Source organism: Notechis scutatus, chromosome 13 (genome assembly GCF_049901735.1).
Source record: "Notechis scutatus isolate UNSWTSFEM ecotype Mainland chromosome 13, rNotScu1.2, whole genome shotgun sequence".
Lineage (NCBI taxonomy): Eukaryota > Metazoa > Chordata > Lepidosauria > Squamata > Elapidae > Notechis > Notechis scutatus.
In genome coordinates this window covers 13200481-13219977 of record NC_142021.1, presented here as the reverse complement: position 1 = coordinate 13219977, position 19497 = coordinate 13200481, and the positions used below count along the sequence as shown (strand labels likewise).

General features: G+C 47.2%; 1 protein-coding gene across 4 annotated transcripts in view; it reads left to right on the top strand.

Annotated features, from left to right (window-relative positions):
• Positions 1 to 8842, top strand: part of CABP1 (calcium binding protein 1) — a 49080-nt gene extending 40238 nt beyond the window's left edge. For all 4 annotated transcript variants that reach the window (XM_087943082.1, XM_087943081.1, XM_087943080.1 and 1 more), the window contains exons 5-7: positions 3806 to 3915; positions 5864 to 6011; positions 8262 to 8842. In XM_087943082.1, coding sequence (XP_087799208.1) covers positions 3806 to 3915; positions 5864 to 6011; positions 8262 to 8287 — 284 coding nt within the window. In that variant the 3' untranslated portion in view covers positions 8288 to 8842. The remainder of the gene's footprint in view (positions 1 to 3805; positions 3916 to 5863; positions 6012 to 8261) is intronic.
• The last annotated feature ends 10655 nt before the right edge of the window (positions 8843 to 19497 follow it).

Genomic DNA, 19497 nt, shown 5'->3' with positions numbered 1-19497 from the left:
TGCCATCATCCACTTCCCTGTATGGCTTCCTCAGTATGGGGGGGGGTGTTGTCCTTCATTGTGTGCCTTCACGGTTCTTTCCTTGGGCAGCTCAACTGTTTCGGCAAGGATAGGAGGATTGCTTTAGCCAAGGACTCTCTGGCTTGGTTCACACAACACACTCAACCCAAAACCAAGAGAACAGAACACCGTTCCAAATCTCATGTGCAGGCTTAATGCGATGAATTGGTTTGCGTGAGGCACATTAAGACAATTTAATTCCTGTAGGGTACAGAAGCCCAAAGTACCCTGTTCCAGTTTTGTTATAATAATATACTATGTGAATTTAGGTAGCATCACTCAAGCCATCATTTTAAAATGATGGAAAGGGATCATTTTTAAGACTTGTGGACTTCAACTCCCAGAATTCCTCTTCCAGTCATGTTAGCTCAGGAATTCTGGGAGTTGAAGTCCACAAGTCTTAAACGTGCCAAGTTTGAAGACCACTGGTTTATGTTTTACTATACTGGTAGGCCTACCACAAGTTCTGAGATTATTACTATTATTATTACTATTATTACCATTATTATTATGACAGTGTACACAGCAAATGAGATAACTATGCTGGATAATAATAATAATAATAATAATAATAATAATAATAATAATAATAATAATAATAATAATATCATCACAGTCAGCCAGATGTTCAGACTGGGTTTGGCATTTTTGCCTACCTATCGAGTCCTTACCAAGGATATGGGATAGGCAAAACTGGATGTTTGATGGTGTTACAGATATCACGGCAGGATGGAAACTTTTCCAAGCAAACCTGCCTTCTGCAATTGACTGATGGCAAATTTGTCAATGCCTATTATTATTATTATTATTATTATTATTATTATTATTATTATTATTATTATTATTATTATTATCATTATCATCATTATCATTATTATTATCATCATCATCATCATCACCATATACACAAAAATGTGAAGTCACAGCTGCTGGTTCTTCAGCTGGCATTGGCTTTTCATACGCAACAGTTCTTCTCCTCAAGAACCTGGGATGCTGTCATGGCATTGTGTCTGTTGTTGTTATTATTTTAACCTACAGTTTAAGGGGAAAGTAGTGCCACATAAAGAGCAACAGTGAGCTTATTTTGATAAAACCTGTTAAGTTAGGAAAATTGCTATCAGACTCCTCTTGATTGATTGATTTATTTTTTGTAGCCACAGAGCCATGTTTGTCAACCTGGAAGGTGTGGGCTTCAGTGCTTGGAAATCCCCAGCCAGCATTCTGGGACTTGAAGTCTTCATTCATGCCGACCGGGGAATTCTGGGACCTGAAGTCCACACACCTTTAGTGTTGAGAAAGGCGGCTTTGGAGTAGAGAAAGCAGGAAAATGGGTTTGAAGACCTTGAAGAGCTGACCTGGAGAGGGGCTGCCTGCCTCCCGTAGCTCAATCTGCTCAAGCAAAGGCTGGACCCCCAGGGGGCTTCTCCTTGGCTCCCACCCTGAGGGGGAGGGGTCCGTCTGGGGAAGGGCTCTGCTCAGCGTCCTGCGCATCCTTCCACTCGCTCAGAGCAAGGCAAGCAGAAGGATTGTCCCCCAAGCACAGCTCCCATCGCGAGGCCAGATGGAGACGGGAACGTGACTCCCGCCTGCCTGCGTAATCTGCCTTCTCGCTTTGCTGCCTCCCTTCCCTCCGAGGCTCCTGTTGCCTTGCTGGGGGGACGGGAACCGGGCTCTGTTGGCTTAGATCAGTTCCACTTGGCCTGGCAAGATGATTCGGGCGGCAATTATTTTGTGGTGAATTAGCAGCAGCAGCAGCAGCAGCAGAGAGTCGGAGGCTGCCTTAATCAGGGGACCTGTTTTTGCCTTGAACCCCCAGGTGCCTCGTCGAGACGAAGCACCATTTCGTTCTGGGTAATAAGCAACTCTTGGGAAGTTATGAAGAAGAAGGAAGGGACACTTGTGCATGTCAGGTCAGGCTGCCATCTTGAAGCGTAAGAAGAAAAGGGAATCCTGTGCTAAGAGTTGCAGTAGTAGTAGGGGGACCTAGGCTGTGGCTGTGCTTGCCTCTCTGTGTGTGCATGTGTGTGTTTGTGTATGCGTGCGCATGCACACATGTATATAAAAAAGATGTCGAGACTCTAGAAAAAGTGCAGAGAACAGCCACAAAGACAATGAGGGGACTGGAGGCTAAAACATATGAAGAACGGTTGCAGGAACTGGGGCTGGCTAGTCTAGGGAAGAGAAGGACCAGGGGAGACATGATAGCAGTCTTCCAGTATTTGAGTAGCTGCCAGAGAAAGAAGGAGGACAACCTATTTTCCAAGGCACCTGAAGGCCAGACAAGGAACAATGGATGGAAACTGAACAAGGAGAGATTCAACCTGGAAATAAGGAGGAACTTCCTCAGTGAGAGCAATCAACCGATGGAACAGAAGTTGCCTTTGGAAGTTGTGAGAGTTTCATCATTGGAGGCTTTCAAGAAGAGACTGGACTGCCATCTGTCAGAAATGGTGTAGGATCTCCTGCTTGGGTAGGAGGGTTGGACTAGATGACCTCCAAGGCCCCTTCAATTCTGTTAATCTACTCTGTATGTGTGTATAAACCTGAACATCAAAGCTGAGCCCATCTAGACCTGTTCCAGTCAATGGCCTTTGCTATTTATGCCCTCTTGGTCACCAGGCCCTGCGCTCTGCTCTATTAGCAGCTCTCTTTCTATCAAGCATAGAATTAAAAGGCTGGAAGGGAACTTGGAGGTCTTCTAGTCCAACCCCTGCTCAAGGCAGCACTCTTCGTACCATCTTGGACAAATGGTTGTCCAATCTTTTCTTGAAAACTTTAACGATGGTTCAAGGATCAGCTGTAAAAAAAAAAAAAAAAAGCAACCAGTGCTGTAGACAATCTTTAGCTCGGTGGCAACTTTAAGATGTGTGGACTTCAACTCCCAGAATTCATGGAAGTCTGGGAAATTCTGGGAGTTAAAGTCTTAAAGTTGCCAAGGTTGAGAAACATGGCATTGGCTATTTGTCAAGTATTTATGAGGATATTTCCAGGCTTACTGGAGAAAAATATTTTCCACTCTTTCTTCAGGGAGGCCGTCCAAGATTCTTCGTGTGGTTCACAGACGTAAATGTTCCCGTCCTGGGAATATTTCAGGTCATGAGTCAGTCTGAATCCAGAGCTGGTTGCTTTGATTCCGAGCCAAGCTGAGAACGTACATTGCTCTCCATTTATCCCGCTTGAACTGATGTGCCGAGAATGTTGGTTGCATAAAAGTGTGCAGAAAAAAAAGGATGCCGAGTCTATTTAAATTAGGAAATTCAGATTGAAAAATATAACCATGAGAAACAGCAGATCTGTGCAGTTTTAGGTCTACAGCTCAGGAGTTTATTTTAAGTGCACATTTATGCTGTGACCTCCTGACATGAACGCATAACAAGCCTAATATTTTACACGCTTTGTTTCAGTAGGAAGTCTGGATGTGAAAATACTCATTTTTCTTCCGTACATGCAGACTCCGTACAGGCCTCCTCCAGCAGTTGTAAAACGGGGTGGGCATGGGAGTTGGCCCTGGCTGGCATGGCTGGCCTGCCCCTTTGGAGACCTCAATGGTTTCGGTGCCCTTTTAGACACAGGCCAAGCTGCATGGAGCCCCACTCCCACCCCACCAGCGCATGCTGCCTCCTCCACCCCATGTGGGGCCACTTGTGCACATCCCGTAGCGTCCAGACGATGCGGCTGGAGTGTGGGTTTGGGTGGGGGGGCTTCGCTGTAACTGCCTTCTGCACATTCTCCCTCGTGTCCTCAGTGGGTGGCCATGTAGACTTTGATGACTTCGTGGAACTGATGGGGCCCAAGCTGCTGGCAGAGACAGCCGACATGATTGGGGTCAAGGAGCTGCGGGATGCCTTCAGGGAGGTGAGAAACCATTTCCAAAATTGGCCTCGTGTTTCTTGTCTTCCTCCCCGTGGGAGGCTTGTGTTGTTCTGCCTTCTTCTTGGGGGGGTCCAAAGGTCTCTTTCCCTGATTCTCCTGGTGGTGGTTTTTCCCCCCTTACTTGATGGTTGGACATAATGGAGGTGCAGCTGCTGTTCTCCTTGTTTTCTTTCCCATCGCTGCTTCTTGTGATGACCCAAAGGGGCGTGGCACAAAGGCAACACAGTCTGATAATCAGTAGGAGTCCCTTTATTAGCTCCAACTTTGCCCCCAGTGTCCAGGTTACCTTCTGGCTGGAGAAAAACTCTCCCAGGAACAGCCTTTGACTGCAGAAAATTAAGTCCAAAACAGGGTAAACACAAATTGTAACTTAAAGTCCAATCAAGCCAAACTGAAATAATTAGTTTGGCAGGGCAGGAGCAAGAATTTCAGACTTGAAAGCACAGCAAAACTCACATGGTTGGGAAGACACCATGAACATGGATAAGCAATGACAACATAGGATAAAGTCACGTTTGCTCCCAGCCTGCATTTCTTTTAAACTTTCTTCCGAGCTGTGCCTAATGAAGGGAATCAGGGCCCTTTCCCTATGCCACACAACCTATGTTGCTCTCTTCCCCGTTCCTCCCTGCCTGCCCTAGTATCAAGAGGGGGTGCGCCTGGTTCTTCCTCTGAACTCCCTCTCCCTTGTTCTACCTCTCCCCTGCTCTGCCCAGCCGGACTTTGCCCTTCCCCATCCTCCTCCACAGCCAACGGAACCACACTCCCGCTCCCTGTCAGCTGTTCATTTTCCTCCTCGGATTCAGACTCTGACAGGGGCATGACACTTCTTCCCTAGTTGGAGTAGGTGTGCTTCTCAAAAAATTGCTTTGTGGCACGTGGAATATGTGAGTCGTACCTGCCTGCTGGCTCTTGAGAACAGGGAGTTGATATAAATTGCTGGAGACAGGTGTCAGGTTCACTTTCCTGCACACACCAAAGCACTTTCTGGAGACTGCATCTGAAGAGCTATGCAGGCCTACTTTCCAGCTGCCAAAGCTGCTGCTCTGAAGATGAGAAGAATTCCCTCCTAATCCCTCCACTGGGAATGGCCTCGTCTTGGTTCTTGTTGTAAATTGCAAGTGCAATTCACATTTGCATGTACTTGCATTTAATGCTGCTGTTTGTTCTGAGCAAGGCTTCCTAGACCGTAATTATGCACACGCTTATTTTAAAAACAAGTCTAATTTTATTGCAATGCTGGGAATTGTTTTCATTTCCAGCCGGTAATTCATCTCAAACAGTTCCTTGAGATAAGCACCCACCTTTCTTTTCTGTGAAATGCTGCCAATAACAGAAGTGTCAAATGAACTAGAAAAAGAAACCAACCGAAGTACAAATAGTTTCAAGAATGAATCTGAACCGAATGAACAACCTTGCTTCCTGCAAAGGTTTCATCATCTTTGTCTGTCCTTTATCCCTTATAGGGGGGGCAATCACCTCCCAGCCTTACTCCCGAGTTGCCTCTTTTGTTTAAGCTGCTCTTCTAGCAGCTCTGTGCACACGTGCACTGGGAACAGGCTCCCCTTGTTCCTCTGCCTTGCTGCTGCCAGATTCTGGAGGCTCCAGAGGCAGCACCCTGCTCCCAGATGGTCCTGGCTCCATCCCTGCATCGGATGCAGGACCCTTGTCCGAGTCCCCTCCAGATTCCTGGACTGGTCCCCATTCTTCCCCGTCCGATTCCGTTGCCGTCTGCACTGGCTGCTGGCAAACCACAACACTGTTGACCAACATGCTTTCAAGGGAAACTCTCAAAGCGTGAGGTGTAAAATCAAAGTGTTGTCATGCATGGGCTCGGTTGGGTAAAGGGTGCAGCTTTGGGAGGCCCACGGAAAGCCTTCGAGGAACCACCAACCAACTCTGTGGTCCTTCCTGGTGTGTTTTTGTGCAGTTTGACACCAACGGAGATGGAGAAATCAGCACCAACGAACTGCGAGAAGCTATGAGGAAGCTCCTCGGGCAGCAAGTGGGACACCGAGACATAGAGGACATCATACGGGATGTTGACCTGAATGGAGATGGGCGAGTGGACTTCGAAGGTGAGCGGAGGGAGGGTAGGATGGCCTGTCCACTAGCCACAGAGTGGGAAGCAGCAATGGAGCTGGCTGGGAGACCGGGCTGCTTGGGAAGGGTCTCTTTCCTATAGCTTGCAGAGGCTCTTAATCAGAGGTCCCCAAACTTGGCAACTTTAAGACTTGTGGACTTCAATTCTGGGAATTCTGGGAGTTGAAGTCCACAAATCTTAAAGTTGCCAAGTTTGGGGACCGCTGCTCTTAATAAAGGCTCAGCATGGGTCTACAGGCTATACAATTCCTCTCACTGTGAGAAAATGGCGGGGATGATCTGCACACACAGACACAGACACAGACACACACACACACACTGTCCCCCAGCCTCTAAAGGAGAGCAGAAAGGGGCCTCTGGCCAGCTCCCATCCATCACCCCTGACTTTAATAGGTTAGGAAAAAGGGAAATGCCTGGCTGTAAGAGGCTTCTGTACCTGTTGCAGCCCAAGGACAGGGGAGGCTCAGAGCCAGGAGTTGGGGGAGGGGGGCTTCTTCCCACCCCCAACTCCAACGGGTCTCTAGCCACAAACAGGGAGGTTCTTCCATTTTTGATTTGGGGCAGCTGAGCCAGAAGAAAACGGGCTTTGCTAGCCTCCCCTGGAAACGCTCTTAAGATGCCTTCTGACTGGCTAATCCAGTTACTTGTGGCATTTCCAGACCCCCTAATCATGAACATAATATCATTCTTAAGTAATTTAAAATGGACATTTTATTTAGAAAGCAAAAAATAAAAAAATGGCAGATTTCCCACCTCTGTAGAACCATCTCCAATTATACAGAATGCAGAAGAACAGAGTTGGAAGGGACCTTGGAGGTCTTCTAGTCCAACCCCCTACTCAGGCAGGAGGTCCTCTACCATTTCAGACAAATGGTTGACCAATCTCTTCTTAAACATGTCCAGTGTTGGAGAACTCACAACTTCTGAAGGCAAGTTGTTCCGCTGGTTAATTGTTCTGTCAGGAAATTGAGACTGAACAAAATTGAAGAAATTGTGAGCTGAACTTGGGGAAGGTGTGAAATAACTATTAAAGAGAGAAGGAAGGAAGGAAGGAAGGAAGGAAGGAAGGAAGGAAGGAAGGAAGGAAGGAAGGAAGGAAGGAAGGAAGGAAGGAAGGAAGGAAAGGGGAGGGGAAGAGAAGGGAGGAAAAGGAAGGGGGCAGAGGCCGGAGGAGGGGAGGGAAGGGCTGTTTAGATGAAAGAATGGATGAGACCGTGACACAGAAGGAAGCATGAGAAGCTCAAGCCAGTACAAGAAAGAACAACGAGATACCTGAACAGCCCTTCAAGATTCTGTTATTTAATCCCATACCCCACAATAGTAAAGAAGCATCCATTTCTTTGTATCATCTCTTTTTTCAGTTATTTTACAGTTACGAATCCATTTTTGTTGGGCAGCTATAATCAAATCAATAAAGCAATCAATGCATATGCATTCCTGAGATTTCCCCCTCGCCCTCAGTTTCTTGACCTGGCCTGTCTGGCGTGGATCTTGAAAAGCCGCTCAAGTTTCTCTCTGTCCCTTCGTATACTCAGCAAAGTCAAAGTCAACTATTTTGACTTTCTTTTTCCTGCTTTCTTCTGATTCTGGGCATATAACCCCTTTTCCACGTCTTCTCTGGATGGCTCTTTCACACCTTCCCCTAAATTCCTTTACAGAAAATGCTCTCTGTTTCTGGAAAACTGCTGTAAATCTGGATCAGTAATGAGATTGAAATCAGTGTTTTTTAAAGTTGGCAATGTTAAGATGCGTGGACTTCCAACTGCAAAGCCGGCTGGGAAATTCTGGGATTTGAAGTCCAGCATCTTAACCAGGGGTGGGATTCAAAAAAAATTTTTTTTTTACTACCGGTTCTGTGGGCGTGGCTTGGTGGGCGTGGCAGGGAAAGGATACTGCAAAATCTCCATTCCTTCCCCACCCCACTGACCTGCTTTCCAGCTCCGTTCTCCTGGGCAGGGCAACCAAAGGAGACCCAGCCGGTCAGCTGGGACTCAATGGGGTTGGTGGGGCCGGGAGGCAGGGAATAGATGGGGTTGGTAGGGCCAGTCAGAGGTGGGATTGGCCGGTTCTCCGAACTACTCAAAATTTCTGCTACCAGTTCTCCAGAACCGGTCAGAACCGGCTGAATCCCACCTCTGATCTTAACACTGCTAACTTTGAAAAACTCTGGCCTAGAAGGACCCATCCACCAGCAATGTCTCTCTGGCCTCCCCCCTTTTCTGCAGAGTTTGTCAGGATGATGTCTCGCTGAAGACAGCTCTTGAGCTGAGCGGTGACCCAGCCCTGGAGGGTAGAAAAGGGCCACGTGTGGCGCGCCATGCTCTGAGCTCCTATGCAATGCCGGCTGCCCCATCGACGGTGTGCCGCAGTGACCTGCCTCACTCCTCCACCTGGCCTGATGCTCCTTCCCTCTCCACACTGTGAACGATTCGGGGTCTCCTGCATTCGAAGCGCTGCCGGGAGAGGTGGGCAGCCGTGCCCCTGCCCAAAGCAGCCACAGAGGGCTGGACGTCATCGAGGCCTCCTTTTCCAACGCCTCGCCTGCTTTTGCTCTTCCAGCCAACCCTGCAAAATGACGAGAACGGGGGGGGGCTGGATGCAGGGCCCCCCCGGGACCAGTGCCTGATGTGGACTGTGCTGTCTGGACTTCTGTTCCTTGGCCAAGGCGCCTTGTGCGAATGCCTCCTTCCATCTCCTCTGTGTCGCCTTGATTTTTGCCTCTGGAATGTTTTTCTGTCTCCCTACAGTCCTGTTAAGGGGCACCGATATGTGTTTGCGCAGAAAAAGAAATAATATTGAGCAAATACTCTCTGCGAGGCTGGCTCTTATTCGCCCAGGGATGGTGGGGCCGTTGAGGGCCAACTAGGGGTCAAGGCCTGCAACTCTGTTCATGGGGGCTGTTAAGAGCCCCCCAAAAACGCTGGAGCAATAATAGAATAGAATTCTGTATTAGCCAAGTGTGATTGGACATACAAGGAATTTGTCTCCGGGGCATAAGCTCACAGTGTACATGCAAAACAATGGTAAAGCATTATCATAATCATAAAATACATTCATCATAAATCATAAGATACAACACTCAGGGATAATCATAGGATCCTAAATAAATAATCAACATAAATCATAAGATACAAACAACTGATAGTCATAAGATGTTTAAAGATTTTATATACATACATACATACATACATACATACATACATACATACATACATACATATATGGTATTCAGCTTTGTTGGTATTTTTCACGTCATTATAGTTGTGCTTTTAAAGTTGTAGCAACGTTTGGCAGAATCTCATCTGCCATCATCAGGCTTCTGTATTGTGTTCGTCTGTGAGTCAGACTTTCACAGCTGTTTCTGTTTTAAATTTGGGGCTAGCCTACTGCTGTGCCAGAATGGTTTTTTCTTCATCCTGATTGGTTGGGAGTCTTGGTCTGTGTTTATTGGTCTTGGAGTTTGCTGTGTTCTGCTTGATTGGTGTTTCTAATATCTTCTGTCTGTTTTGTAGCTTTTTTTTGTCTTGATTGGCTGGCAACATTGTGTGTCCTGTATTGGAGGCTTTTAGTGCTGCTTGGCTTCGAGTAAATGGACGGCTATCATTAGTTAGGAAGCTGGGTTTCATCTGGGTGCCTGGTTGGGGTGTGTTTGAGCTGGAGGTATCAGGGGGGGTCTGTTTGTGCCCAGGTGTTTGCCTGGCTAGTGGTGTGGAGATTTTTTTGTTTGTGAGTGCAGGCTTCCAAATGATTGACAGTCTGGTGGAATCATCTCTTCTATTCATGCTTTCACATCTTTTTTCAATCTCTATGGCTTCTCTGATAATTCTGTAGCTGGGGTTTTCTATAGTGGCTAGGGTTTTGGTGCCATTGAAGTCGATGCTATGACCTGTGGCTTTCATGTGTTGGACTAGTGAGGAAGTGTGTTCCAGCTTCTTTACTGCATTTTTGTGTTCATCTAGGCAGGTACTTATTCTTCTATTGGTCTGTCCAATGTATGTGACAGGGCATGATGCACAGGGGACTTCATATATGCCTTGGTTTTCCAGGTTGATTTTATCTTTGGGGTTTCTAAGGATGGCTGCTATTTTTCTGTCTGTTTTGAAGGCAGTCTTGATGTGATGCCTGTGTAGTATCTTACTGATTTTGTCTGTAGTACCTCTTATGTAGGGCAGGACAGCTGTTCCATAGGTCTGTTCGAGTGTCTCCATCGGGCTCCGGTTGCAGGGAGGGGCCCTGGCTGGCCACGCGTGGCTGCGCCAAATGCCGCAGCATTGCTCTAAATGCCGCAGCAGCACGGGGAGAAGGGAAAGCAACGGTGGCGGAAGGTCTCCCAATACGAAGTGCCCCACCAACACCGAGGTCAACATCCAAGCCGTCGCCACTCGCCCGCCCGAGGATGCAAGGGGGGGGGGAATTAAGTCATCCCTGAAAAGATGGCCTAGCCATTTTTGGGGGGTCAAAAAAAAAATAAGGCCCGGCCTTATTTTGTGAGAAACACGGTATATATATTTCTTCCAGATGTTTCATAAACTAGGTAACATCATCAGTGCTAGCCTGACTATCGTAGTACTGACTAGCACTAATGTCATTCCCTACTTTGGGTCATGAAACATGTGCAAGGAAACAACCAAGCTCAGAGAACCCAAGGACCCCTCATAGCTGGAGATGCCAATCGTTGCCCATGGGAGGCGATCCTTGTCCATTGGCAAGGCCACCTTGCCATAATGAAGGCAACCCCTTTTCAAGGGGAAGGACGGCTACTGCGTGGTGCACCAGAGGCCACCTGTAAATATTGCAGCTCTGCAGAATATTTGGGTGTGCCCAGGAGCCCAGCAGCTTCTCTTCAGTTGCCTTTGGGGTTTAGTGAACAGGCAAAGGATTGGGCCTCTGCTCCTCTTGATACTGTTGGAGGCATCCCACATTTCATGCTGGCACAAAGCTTCAGGCTGCTCTTGCCTTAGGAGACAAGTAATGTTTACTTAGTTTACACTAGCCTGGGTGTTTTTTTCACCTGGGCAACTTAACCTGTGGACTTCAATTCCCAGAATTCCACAGCCATCATGCTTGCTGTGGAGTTCTGGGAGTTGAAATCCACACATATTAAATTCCCCAAGATTGAGAAACCCTGCTCTGGACCCCCTGCACTTCACTAGCAAGGAAGAATGGCTCTTCTGGCCAGTCTCAACGCTCCGGTGTCTTCCTTAAGCTCCAAACTTGCTGCCACTCTCCCACCCCACCAATGGCTCAGAGGAATCAAAGGAAGGCAACCCCTTGCCCCACTAGTCCAGAGGCACCCCTGGATCTTCCCAGCTCCTGCCCACATGCCCTTCCCCTTCCTTCTTCTGCAAGGAAGAAGTGGGGGCAGTGAAGCTGGCAGGAGGCAGAGCCCAGCTTGGTCTCCGGATGTCAGCCAGGCTGAGGAGAATCAAGTCAAAAGTTGAATACAGAATAACAGAGTTGGAAGGGACCTTGGAGGTCATCTAGTCCAACCCCCTGCCCAAGCAGGAGACCCTACACCATTTCTGACAAATGGTAGCCCAATCTCTTCTTGAAAGCCTCTAGGGATGAAGCTCCCACAACTTCCGAAGTGGGCAGCCTGGAGCCACCTTGCCAATTTGCATCCAGCCACATGCATCATGCCAGCTGGTCTGCAAACCACACAATCTCATCTCACCCAAGAAGCCACATTGCAAGAAACAGACAACGCCCTGTCAACACCCCACACTCGCCTGCTGGCCGTCCAAGGCCAAGACGGTGGCTGCAGCCCTGCAGTTGAAGCTGCCCATTTGCTGCCATCTTGACCTGGCTCCAGAGATGCCAGCTGCTGAAGGAAGAGGGCCAGGACTCTTCCCCTGACTTGGCTGGCTGTAAATCTGAGCCAGCTGGGTGCCAGGCCCTAGAGGCGCATGCAATGGACAGGAAAACAGGTAGAGCTTTGATCACACAGTTGTGGCCACCATCTTGACTTTTTTTCACCAAACACTGCAGACCTCCTGAATGGAGCTATGCGGGTGGGACACGGTCAGCAATGTGGCTGCAGCAATTGGGCGCTCTTGAGCTTTTGGGCTCAGAGTAGTGCGCAACTCAGCTAGCGCATTGAAGAATCAAAACAGGCTTTTACAGACAGGCAAAATTAAATTCGGCGAGGCGCAGCATCTTAAATAGCCAAGCAGGCTCATATCTAGTGAGGGTAGATAGACCAGGAAATCCACATTGGTGCTAAGAAAACATGGTGGCTCCATGCATCTATGAAGCAGTCAGGAGCACAGAAGACTTTGTCTTTATAAAAAGATTGCACTGTTCTGACCTAAGCTTCCCCAAAAGCATGAAGCCAACTCCGCGTCCAGATTAACCCCTTTTTATTTAGTTTACAGTGAATTCTTTTCCAGCAAAGTCCCGGCCAACAGTCTTTCAAGATATTTCACAATTACAGACCTTTATCAGGCTTGGCGAGTTGCCATGCTGATATCTTTCAAACGCCACACTGTAGCCGACAATACTTGGCAAGAATGCAGGAACAGAATTTCACCCAAATGAACTAATTGCCTCCTGCAAAACCCCACTCCCCTTTCGCTCCTCTTTTATTCCCTATGGGAGGGACCATTCACCGTCTACCTGTGGCTTTACTCCCAAGTCAACCCTTGTTCCTCAGCTGTTCCCTTCTTCTGGCAGCTCTGCACATACGCACACTGGGAACAGGCTCCAGCTGTTCTTCCGCCCCACTGATCTCTGCCTCCAAAGGCAGCTGATACCTGTCGGACGGCCCTGGCCCCATCTCTGCCTCCGACACAGAGCCCTTGTCAGAGCCTTCCCCAGACTCCAGGACTGGCCCGTTCCTCCCCAACTTCCTCACTGTCTGAATCTGCTGCCAGCTCTGCTGGCAGGCCACAACATGCACATGCACAAACACACACAAACACACACATCCCTATGATGCACTCATGGATGTCTCAGTATAGTGCCTGCATAAGACCTTCAGCACATGAAATGCAATATTAATGGAGATTCGTAATGCAATCAGCAGGAATATCCTTCCTCTGGACAACTGAATACAAAACGAAATACTGAAATCGCTCAGTATGACACATGATTAATTTAGATGAGTGTTTGTCAACCTCAGCCACATTAGGGTGTGTGGCTTTCAATTCCCACAATTTCCTAGCCAACAGTGGAGGCTGAAGAATTCTGGAAATAGAAGTGCACCCTACTTAAAAGTGGCCCAGTTTGAGAAACAGGTTTAGATGAACACTGAAGCTGTTGGAAGACAAGGACATCCCGTGGCAGAATTTGGTGGTTGTTGGCTGAGAAGCAAGGTATGTGTGTGTGTGTGTGTCTTTGATGGTGTTGCCATTAATAGGCGGGAGGCTCAGCCAAGGGGGTGACTACCATTCTGATCTCACATGCCTACAAAAGGAAAATCACAGCTTGTAGAGAGGTAGCTATGAAGGAACCCGGTAGTCCTTGTGCAGCGTGTTCACACAACATGCTAAACTGGAGTTGTAATCCCAGGCAAAGAGGACATGGCTAGGTTCAGGCTGTGCGCCAGACCCTTCAATAAGCTGATTATAGTTTCACCTGAAGGTCTGGTTTCCACAAGAGGCTGAACCCCAAAGATGCAAACCCATTGGCTCCTTCTCCCACATTGTGTGGACCTCACTTGCCCTGACAAAAACCCAGAATGGACTGTTCCCTTCTCAGCCCTGGTGGCTTGTCCTTGTCCCTCTCGTTAAATCTTGGGGTGTCTCTGTGTGTGTGTGTGTGTGTGGGGGGTCAGGATTCAGTCCTCCCACTGTCCTGCTCTTCATGCAAGAGAGGCTCCCCTGCTTCTCCTTCTCTGCCAAACAGAGCTCATGGAGGCAGGGGGAGGATTGGGGGAAGGTCCTTTTCATGTACAGACGGATTTGGGGATTAAGTCTTCAATCTAATAATCTCATTGCAGAGATTACTCCTTTCATCTCCCAGCCAGGCCAGAGGAGGCTCCAACAGTCCGTCCAGAGCAGCTTCATTGGTCCGCATCCCACCCTGTTTTGCTGGCATGAGACACCTGGGAGAGGAACTGGACTTCCTGGTCTCTGCAGGAACCTTTCCAGCCTCGTGAACTCTGGGAGTGAAGGAACTTCTCAAAGCCTTTCGGGTTAGGAAGCCTCAAACCGGAGAGGGCAGATAGTGCCACACAGCTGGTGAAGGGCAGCCCACTCCTCTCCACCAAGAAAGGAGAATATTTGGCGCTCAGGGTTGAAATGGGGTCTCCTTGGTCATCTCTGAGCTTGCTTGTTTTCTTGCAGACTTTTCATTACCCAACTAAATAACATCACTAGCACTGATAGTGTTTCCTAGTTGGATAATGAAATGTCTGCAAGAAAACAGATCAACGGATTGACAGAGTTGGAAGGGACCTTGTAGGTCGGGGTGTCAAGCTCATGTCGTCACGGTGGCATTATGTGACATATCGGGACTTTTTTCCCTTTCGCTAAACCAGGCGTGGGTGTGGCCATCACATGTCACATCCGGCCCACGGGCTGCAAGTTTGACAGCCCTGTTGTAGGCCATCTCGTCCAAAACATCCAAGCTTAGAGAGTAACAAGCCACTTTCCATTCCCCTGGCCACATTGTTCTAAGACAGCATCACAAAACAGCTGGATCTCTCAGCTGGTCCTCATTTGCCCTCACCTTGCTTGGGAAGAGAAAGTATCCTGAAATGTTAGGGGCTAGAACCCCAATTCCAGACCTTACAAGCTGAAGGAGCTGAAGACAACCATCTCCAGAATGCAGCATTCGCAAAGACAAGGGACTGGTGGTCTCCCGGAGGGAACATGGTCATGGGCACAAAATGACAGATCTGCTACAGGGAGAGCTTTTTAAGCAGCATAAACTTTTGATTTTGAATACTACTAGCATTAGTGGAAGCAACCACAAACAAAGAGCAGAAGTTAGGAGCCATTTGCAGTTGCTCAGCTGCCAAAGATCGAAACTAGATTTTGTGCACCACATTACTGCACCGTGTGTCACATAAACCGCCCCCTTCCAATCTACTTTGCTTCATAAATTGAAATATGGCAATTCTATTCCTCTCCACCTGGTGGACTAAGCCTCGCTGAGGCTCATTTACAATGATTACAGATGATGCTCATTAATCTCCTGTGATTTGGCACTTAGCTTAAGCTCTGATTTGTCCAGATCAGCAATCCGTCTTCAAAGTATTTAAATGCAACGGAGATCACCTGGCTGGATATGAGCTGGAAATGAAAAGAAATGAAGTGTCTCTTCAAATGGTTGCATCACTTTTGCAACCTAAACTATGATCTTTCTGCCCTTAAGCGAACCCAGCACATGGGTGGAAGTGGAGCAGACGTTTCTCGAAGGACAACTGCAGTTATACCCCTCCATTCTCAGCCTGGATTTGCCCAATCTGCATGTCAGGGCTAAACAGGCAGTCTGTGGTAGGCTTGCCTGTTGTTTCTGCATGTTGGGTGGGTCATCCCCTTAAATCATGCTAAACAATGATCCGTAAGATCCCTTCCACCTTGATCAGGGGCCAGGGCTCCGCACACTTGGCAACTTTGGCAACTTTAATTCCCTAGGCAGCCATGCTGGCTGGGGCATTCTGGGAGCTGAAGTCCACAAGTCTTAAAGTTGCCAAGTTTGGAGACCCAACCTAGATGTTCCACTGACCTACTGGGTTTAGGGTAACATGTTCTGTGATAATGGCAGTTGTGTTTTGGTCATTGGTGTTGAGGATTTAGCGGGATGTATGAAACTGGCCAGAAGTTTTTGTCAAAGATGGATACAGGCACAGAAAGGCCTAGGGTGGTGATGTTGAGGTTGGGCTTCAACACTGTTTTGTTGTGGCCCTTCCTTCAATAGTTTTTCCTGCTGCCAACAGCATTTTGCCAGAAAAAGGAGTTGAAACATTAAAGAATTCATGGAAACCTATTTTTATTTTAAACATTTCTGTGCATTGTTCCATTTTAACCTGATGGGGCAGAACAGATATTCCCATCGGAGAGCAGCTATCCTCGGATCCTGCCAGGCAAAGAGCCAAAAAAGTGACCTGTGTCCCGATGTCCTTGTGCAAGAGGCAGACTGTGTGCCACTGACACGAGCGATGCATGATAGGTAATAGGCGTCCTTTGTGTGCAGGCATGGCTTCCCACGAACACGTGTGCCAGAATTGATTCTTGGCCAAGTTTAGCTGCTTCTGCTTCCTCCTACCTTCACTTACCTCTCTGTGTCCCGTAGAGTGGACTTTCTCCTTGTCAGACAATCAGACAAGCACAGTGTTCCTGTTGCAGGACGAGGAGCTGAGAACGTTGGTCCTGCCAGTCTGAAGAGGCAGTTTCTGTAGAATGCAGAGGGTTCAATTCTCTGCAAGAGGAAAATCACCCCGCAAGGAACCTGTCGAGATTGAGGGCCCTTCCAGATGAGGGCTGGACCTGACAAAGGGATGCCATGATTCCACCCTCCCAGCAGATGACACCATTACTGGCATTTGGCAAAAACAATTTATTCCCGTTTTCTCAATATTTCATCGATGTGACTTGGGTGTTCTTCCTTTCTGGGGTGTGGAGTGGCTGTATTCAGGCCACTCAGCTCCAAACTTCAGCTTGCCTTAAGAAGGGGCCAAAGCACAAAATTGTACAATGCTTTATAAAAGAAAATGTTTCCTTTTTTGAAAGAGGGGAAAGGAGAAAAGATTTCAGGATGAATCAGGATGGGGCAACATGTCTGACTAACAGCAGATGGTGCCTGGCTGATACTATGTCCTCATAATGTCCCAATTTCTGAGAAGTGGAATTAGAAGGATTTTGATACAGAAACACTGTTAGTCATAACCTTTCTCCTTGATTTTTGAGAGATTTTTTTTTAAAAAAGAGCAATCAGAGCATTTAAATTATATTTGGCTCTAATACTATCTAATTTGGTCCACTCTAATAATTCACAAGTCCAAACCTCTGGTAAATAATGGATTGAATTTAAGTTGGCACAGATCTTTTTTTTTTTTTTGAAGAGCATTGCATGATTTGATGTGCTACCTGTCCATCAGGAAGGAACTGGCAGAGCTGGGAGCTGAATTCAGAGACTTGTCAGGGGACTGGATTAGAAGACCACCAAGGTGTTTTCCAGCCCTCGGATTCTATGCCTTTTTTTTTAAACTGTGCAACCATAGTGAAGGCTGTGGGGTAGCGTGGCCTTCCTTTCCTTCCTGGTGCTTTGTAGATGGGTCGTACTACCCTGGTTTCTAGCCTTCACGGCTATATTGAGGATCATCAGAATGGTTTTCCAATATTTGCACTGGCCACACTGCCTCTGGACTCTGTCCAGATCTCGCTCTAGGCTATAGTGTGCCCAGAAGAAAACAAGGCGAGCAAAGACTTTGTAAATCAAGTCCTCTTGGAAAAAGCTGAATACATTGAGAACATAACTTCATGGGACGAAAGAAGGACCTTGGAGATCTTGTAGGGCAATCTCCTCCTTGGCAGGAATTTGATACCATCCCAGTGAAATGGTTGTTCAGTTAGAAAAAAACCTCCTTCGATTGCAGAAAGTAAGGAGACATAAAGTAGTCTTCAGGAAATGCCATTCTGCAGAAGTTGGAACAAACTTGTTCTACTGCTCCAAACGAGAGGGAGGGAGGGAGGGAGAGAGACAGAGACACAGACAGAGACACAGAAACTGCCTGCATGTCAGCAAACTTCCCAAGAGGAAGATCTCTTGGGCAAAAGATTTGGAGGCTCTCCTTTGGTGGAAGGAGAGGATATGGTAGATCTTCTATCTCAGGAGGATCTATTGTACCACTGTCCAAATTTGCAGGCCTTGCTCGAGGCATTGTGTTGGGGTGCTACCTAGTAGTGGGGTGTACCTAGTAGTGGTTTGCCCCTAGTCCCTTCAGCTTCTGTAATCGGATGATGAGGCAGGTTTAAAATCTACAATGGGAGGAATTCTGAGCACAATTCTCATAGATGAACAGCTCCACCTAGTGCCTTCATGAATACGTCTGATTGCTCAACTGGGGCACTCGTCTTTTATCAGTGTTCTAACATTTTATTGAGTTATAAGATAAGATACAAAATACAAAATAGGAAAGCAGTGAAGGGAATGATGGGGGGGAAAGATAAGTGAGGAAGAATTGGGGAAAAAAGTGTTGACTCCCTCTGTTGCAGTAAAATAAAGCATTAACATCAAAACACAACTTTTTTTCATAGTAATATAAACTAGCTATTTCTATAAGGATCTATCAATCTAATTGGTATAACCTAAAATCAAAGTTTCATTCTTTTCCACCTGAAGCACAAAGTTCAGAAGTTTATTACGTCCATGTGGAAACGAAGGTGCTTATATTCCTTTCTTTAATGGGGCACTCAGCTTTTAGATGCTACAGAAATAAAAAAACCAACACCCCAGAATAACAGAGTTGGAAGAGACATTCACTGTTTAAATGCCAAAGAGATGTCTCTGAAAAAAACCTGCCAGAGACCAAAGACCTGCCTCAGTTTTGGCCAAGTTGTTGAGGTCTCCTGAAAGAGGACAGAGGGGGAGCCCTCGCTTAAAAGTCATCACATCTTTGGAGAGCCTTGCGGAAGATGTCTGAGGTGTCCTTGGAAGCTGCTTCTATTTGAAGAAACCATGAGTGAGAATGGACTGAATCCACCAGAGCCAGCAGGAACAGAAAATGGAAAGGAAGCAATGCTCTGTGGCCAGGATAGGTGCAAAAGAGTGGGAAGGGGGGCTGAGTTTCTGCCTCTCTGAGTTTCCCCTTCTCTTTTAGGGGAAGTATTCTGCCTTTTTAATATATCCTAAAATATTTCATTTTTCTAGGAGAGGGGTGGGTTTTAAATTCCAACACTTGCTATCCAGGGCAATTGATGGTGAGGAAGGAAGGAAGGAACAAATGGAATGCTACAGAGTCCAGTGAAAGAGCCAACAATCCAATGATTTGAAGAGGAGGAAGAAGGAAGGAATGTTGATAAAAAATGTAGATCAACGGGTAAACATATACTTTAAGACGGGTCCCCAAACTTGGCTAACTTTTAAGATTTGAAACTTCAACTCTCAGATCCCATGGCTGGCTGAGGAATTCTGGGTGTTGAAGCCCACACACCTTAAAAGTTGCCAAGTTTGGAGAGTCCTGCTTTAGAAGACAACAGAAAGGATAGAAGAGAGATCTAGACAATAAATGTAGCAAAGGCAACAATCTTTAAAGAGGAAGCAGTTGTAACCCGTAATTATGGGATGGGAGAGCCCCGGCTTGATAACAGCCCACAGGAAAAGGACTTTGGAATGGTAAGCAGCACTCTTGAGTTTGTGTCAGCCGTGTGATGTGGCTGTAAAAGGAAGTCAGATGCAATTTGGGGCTGCTGCCTTCTCATCCAAAGTGCAATTTTCAAACCACAGAAAGTAAGCATTATGCACTGTCTTGCTTTGGTGAAACCCTCCCTGAAGTTTTGAGCACAGCCTGGCAAC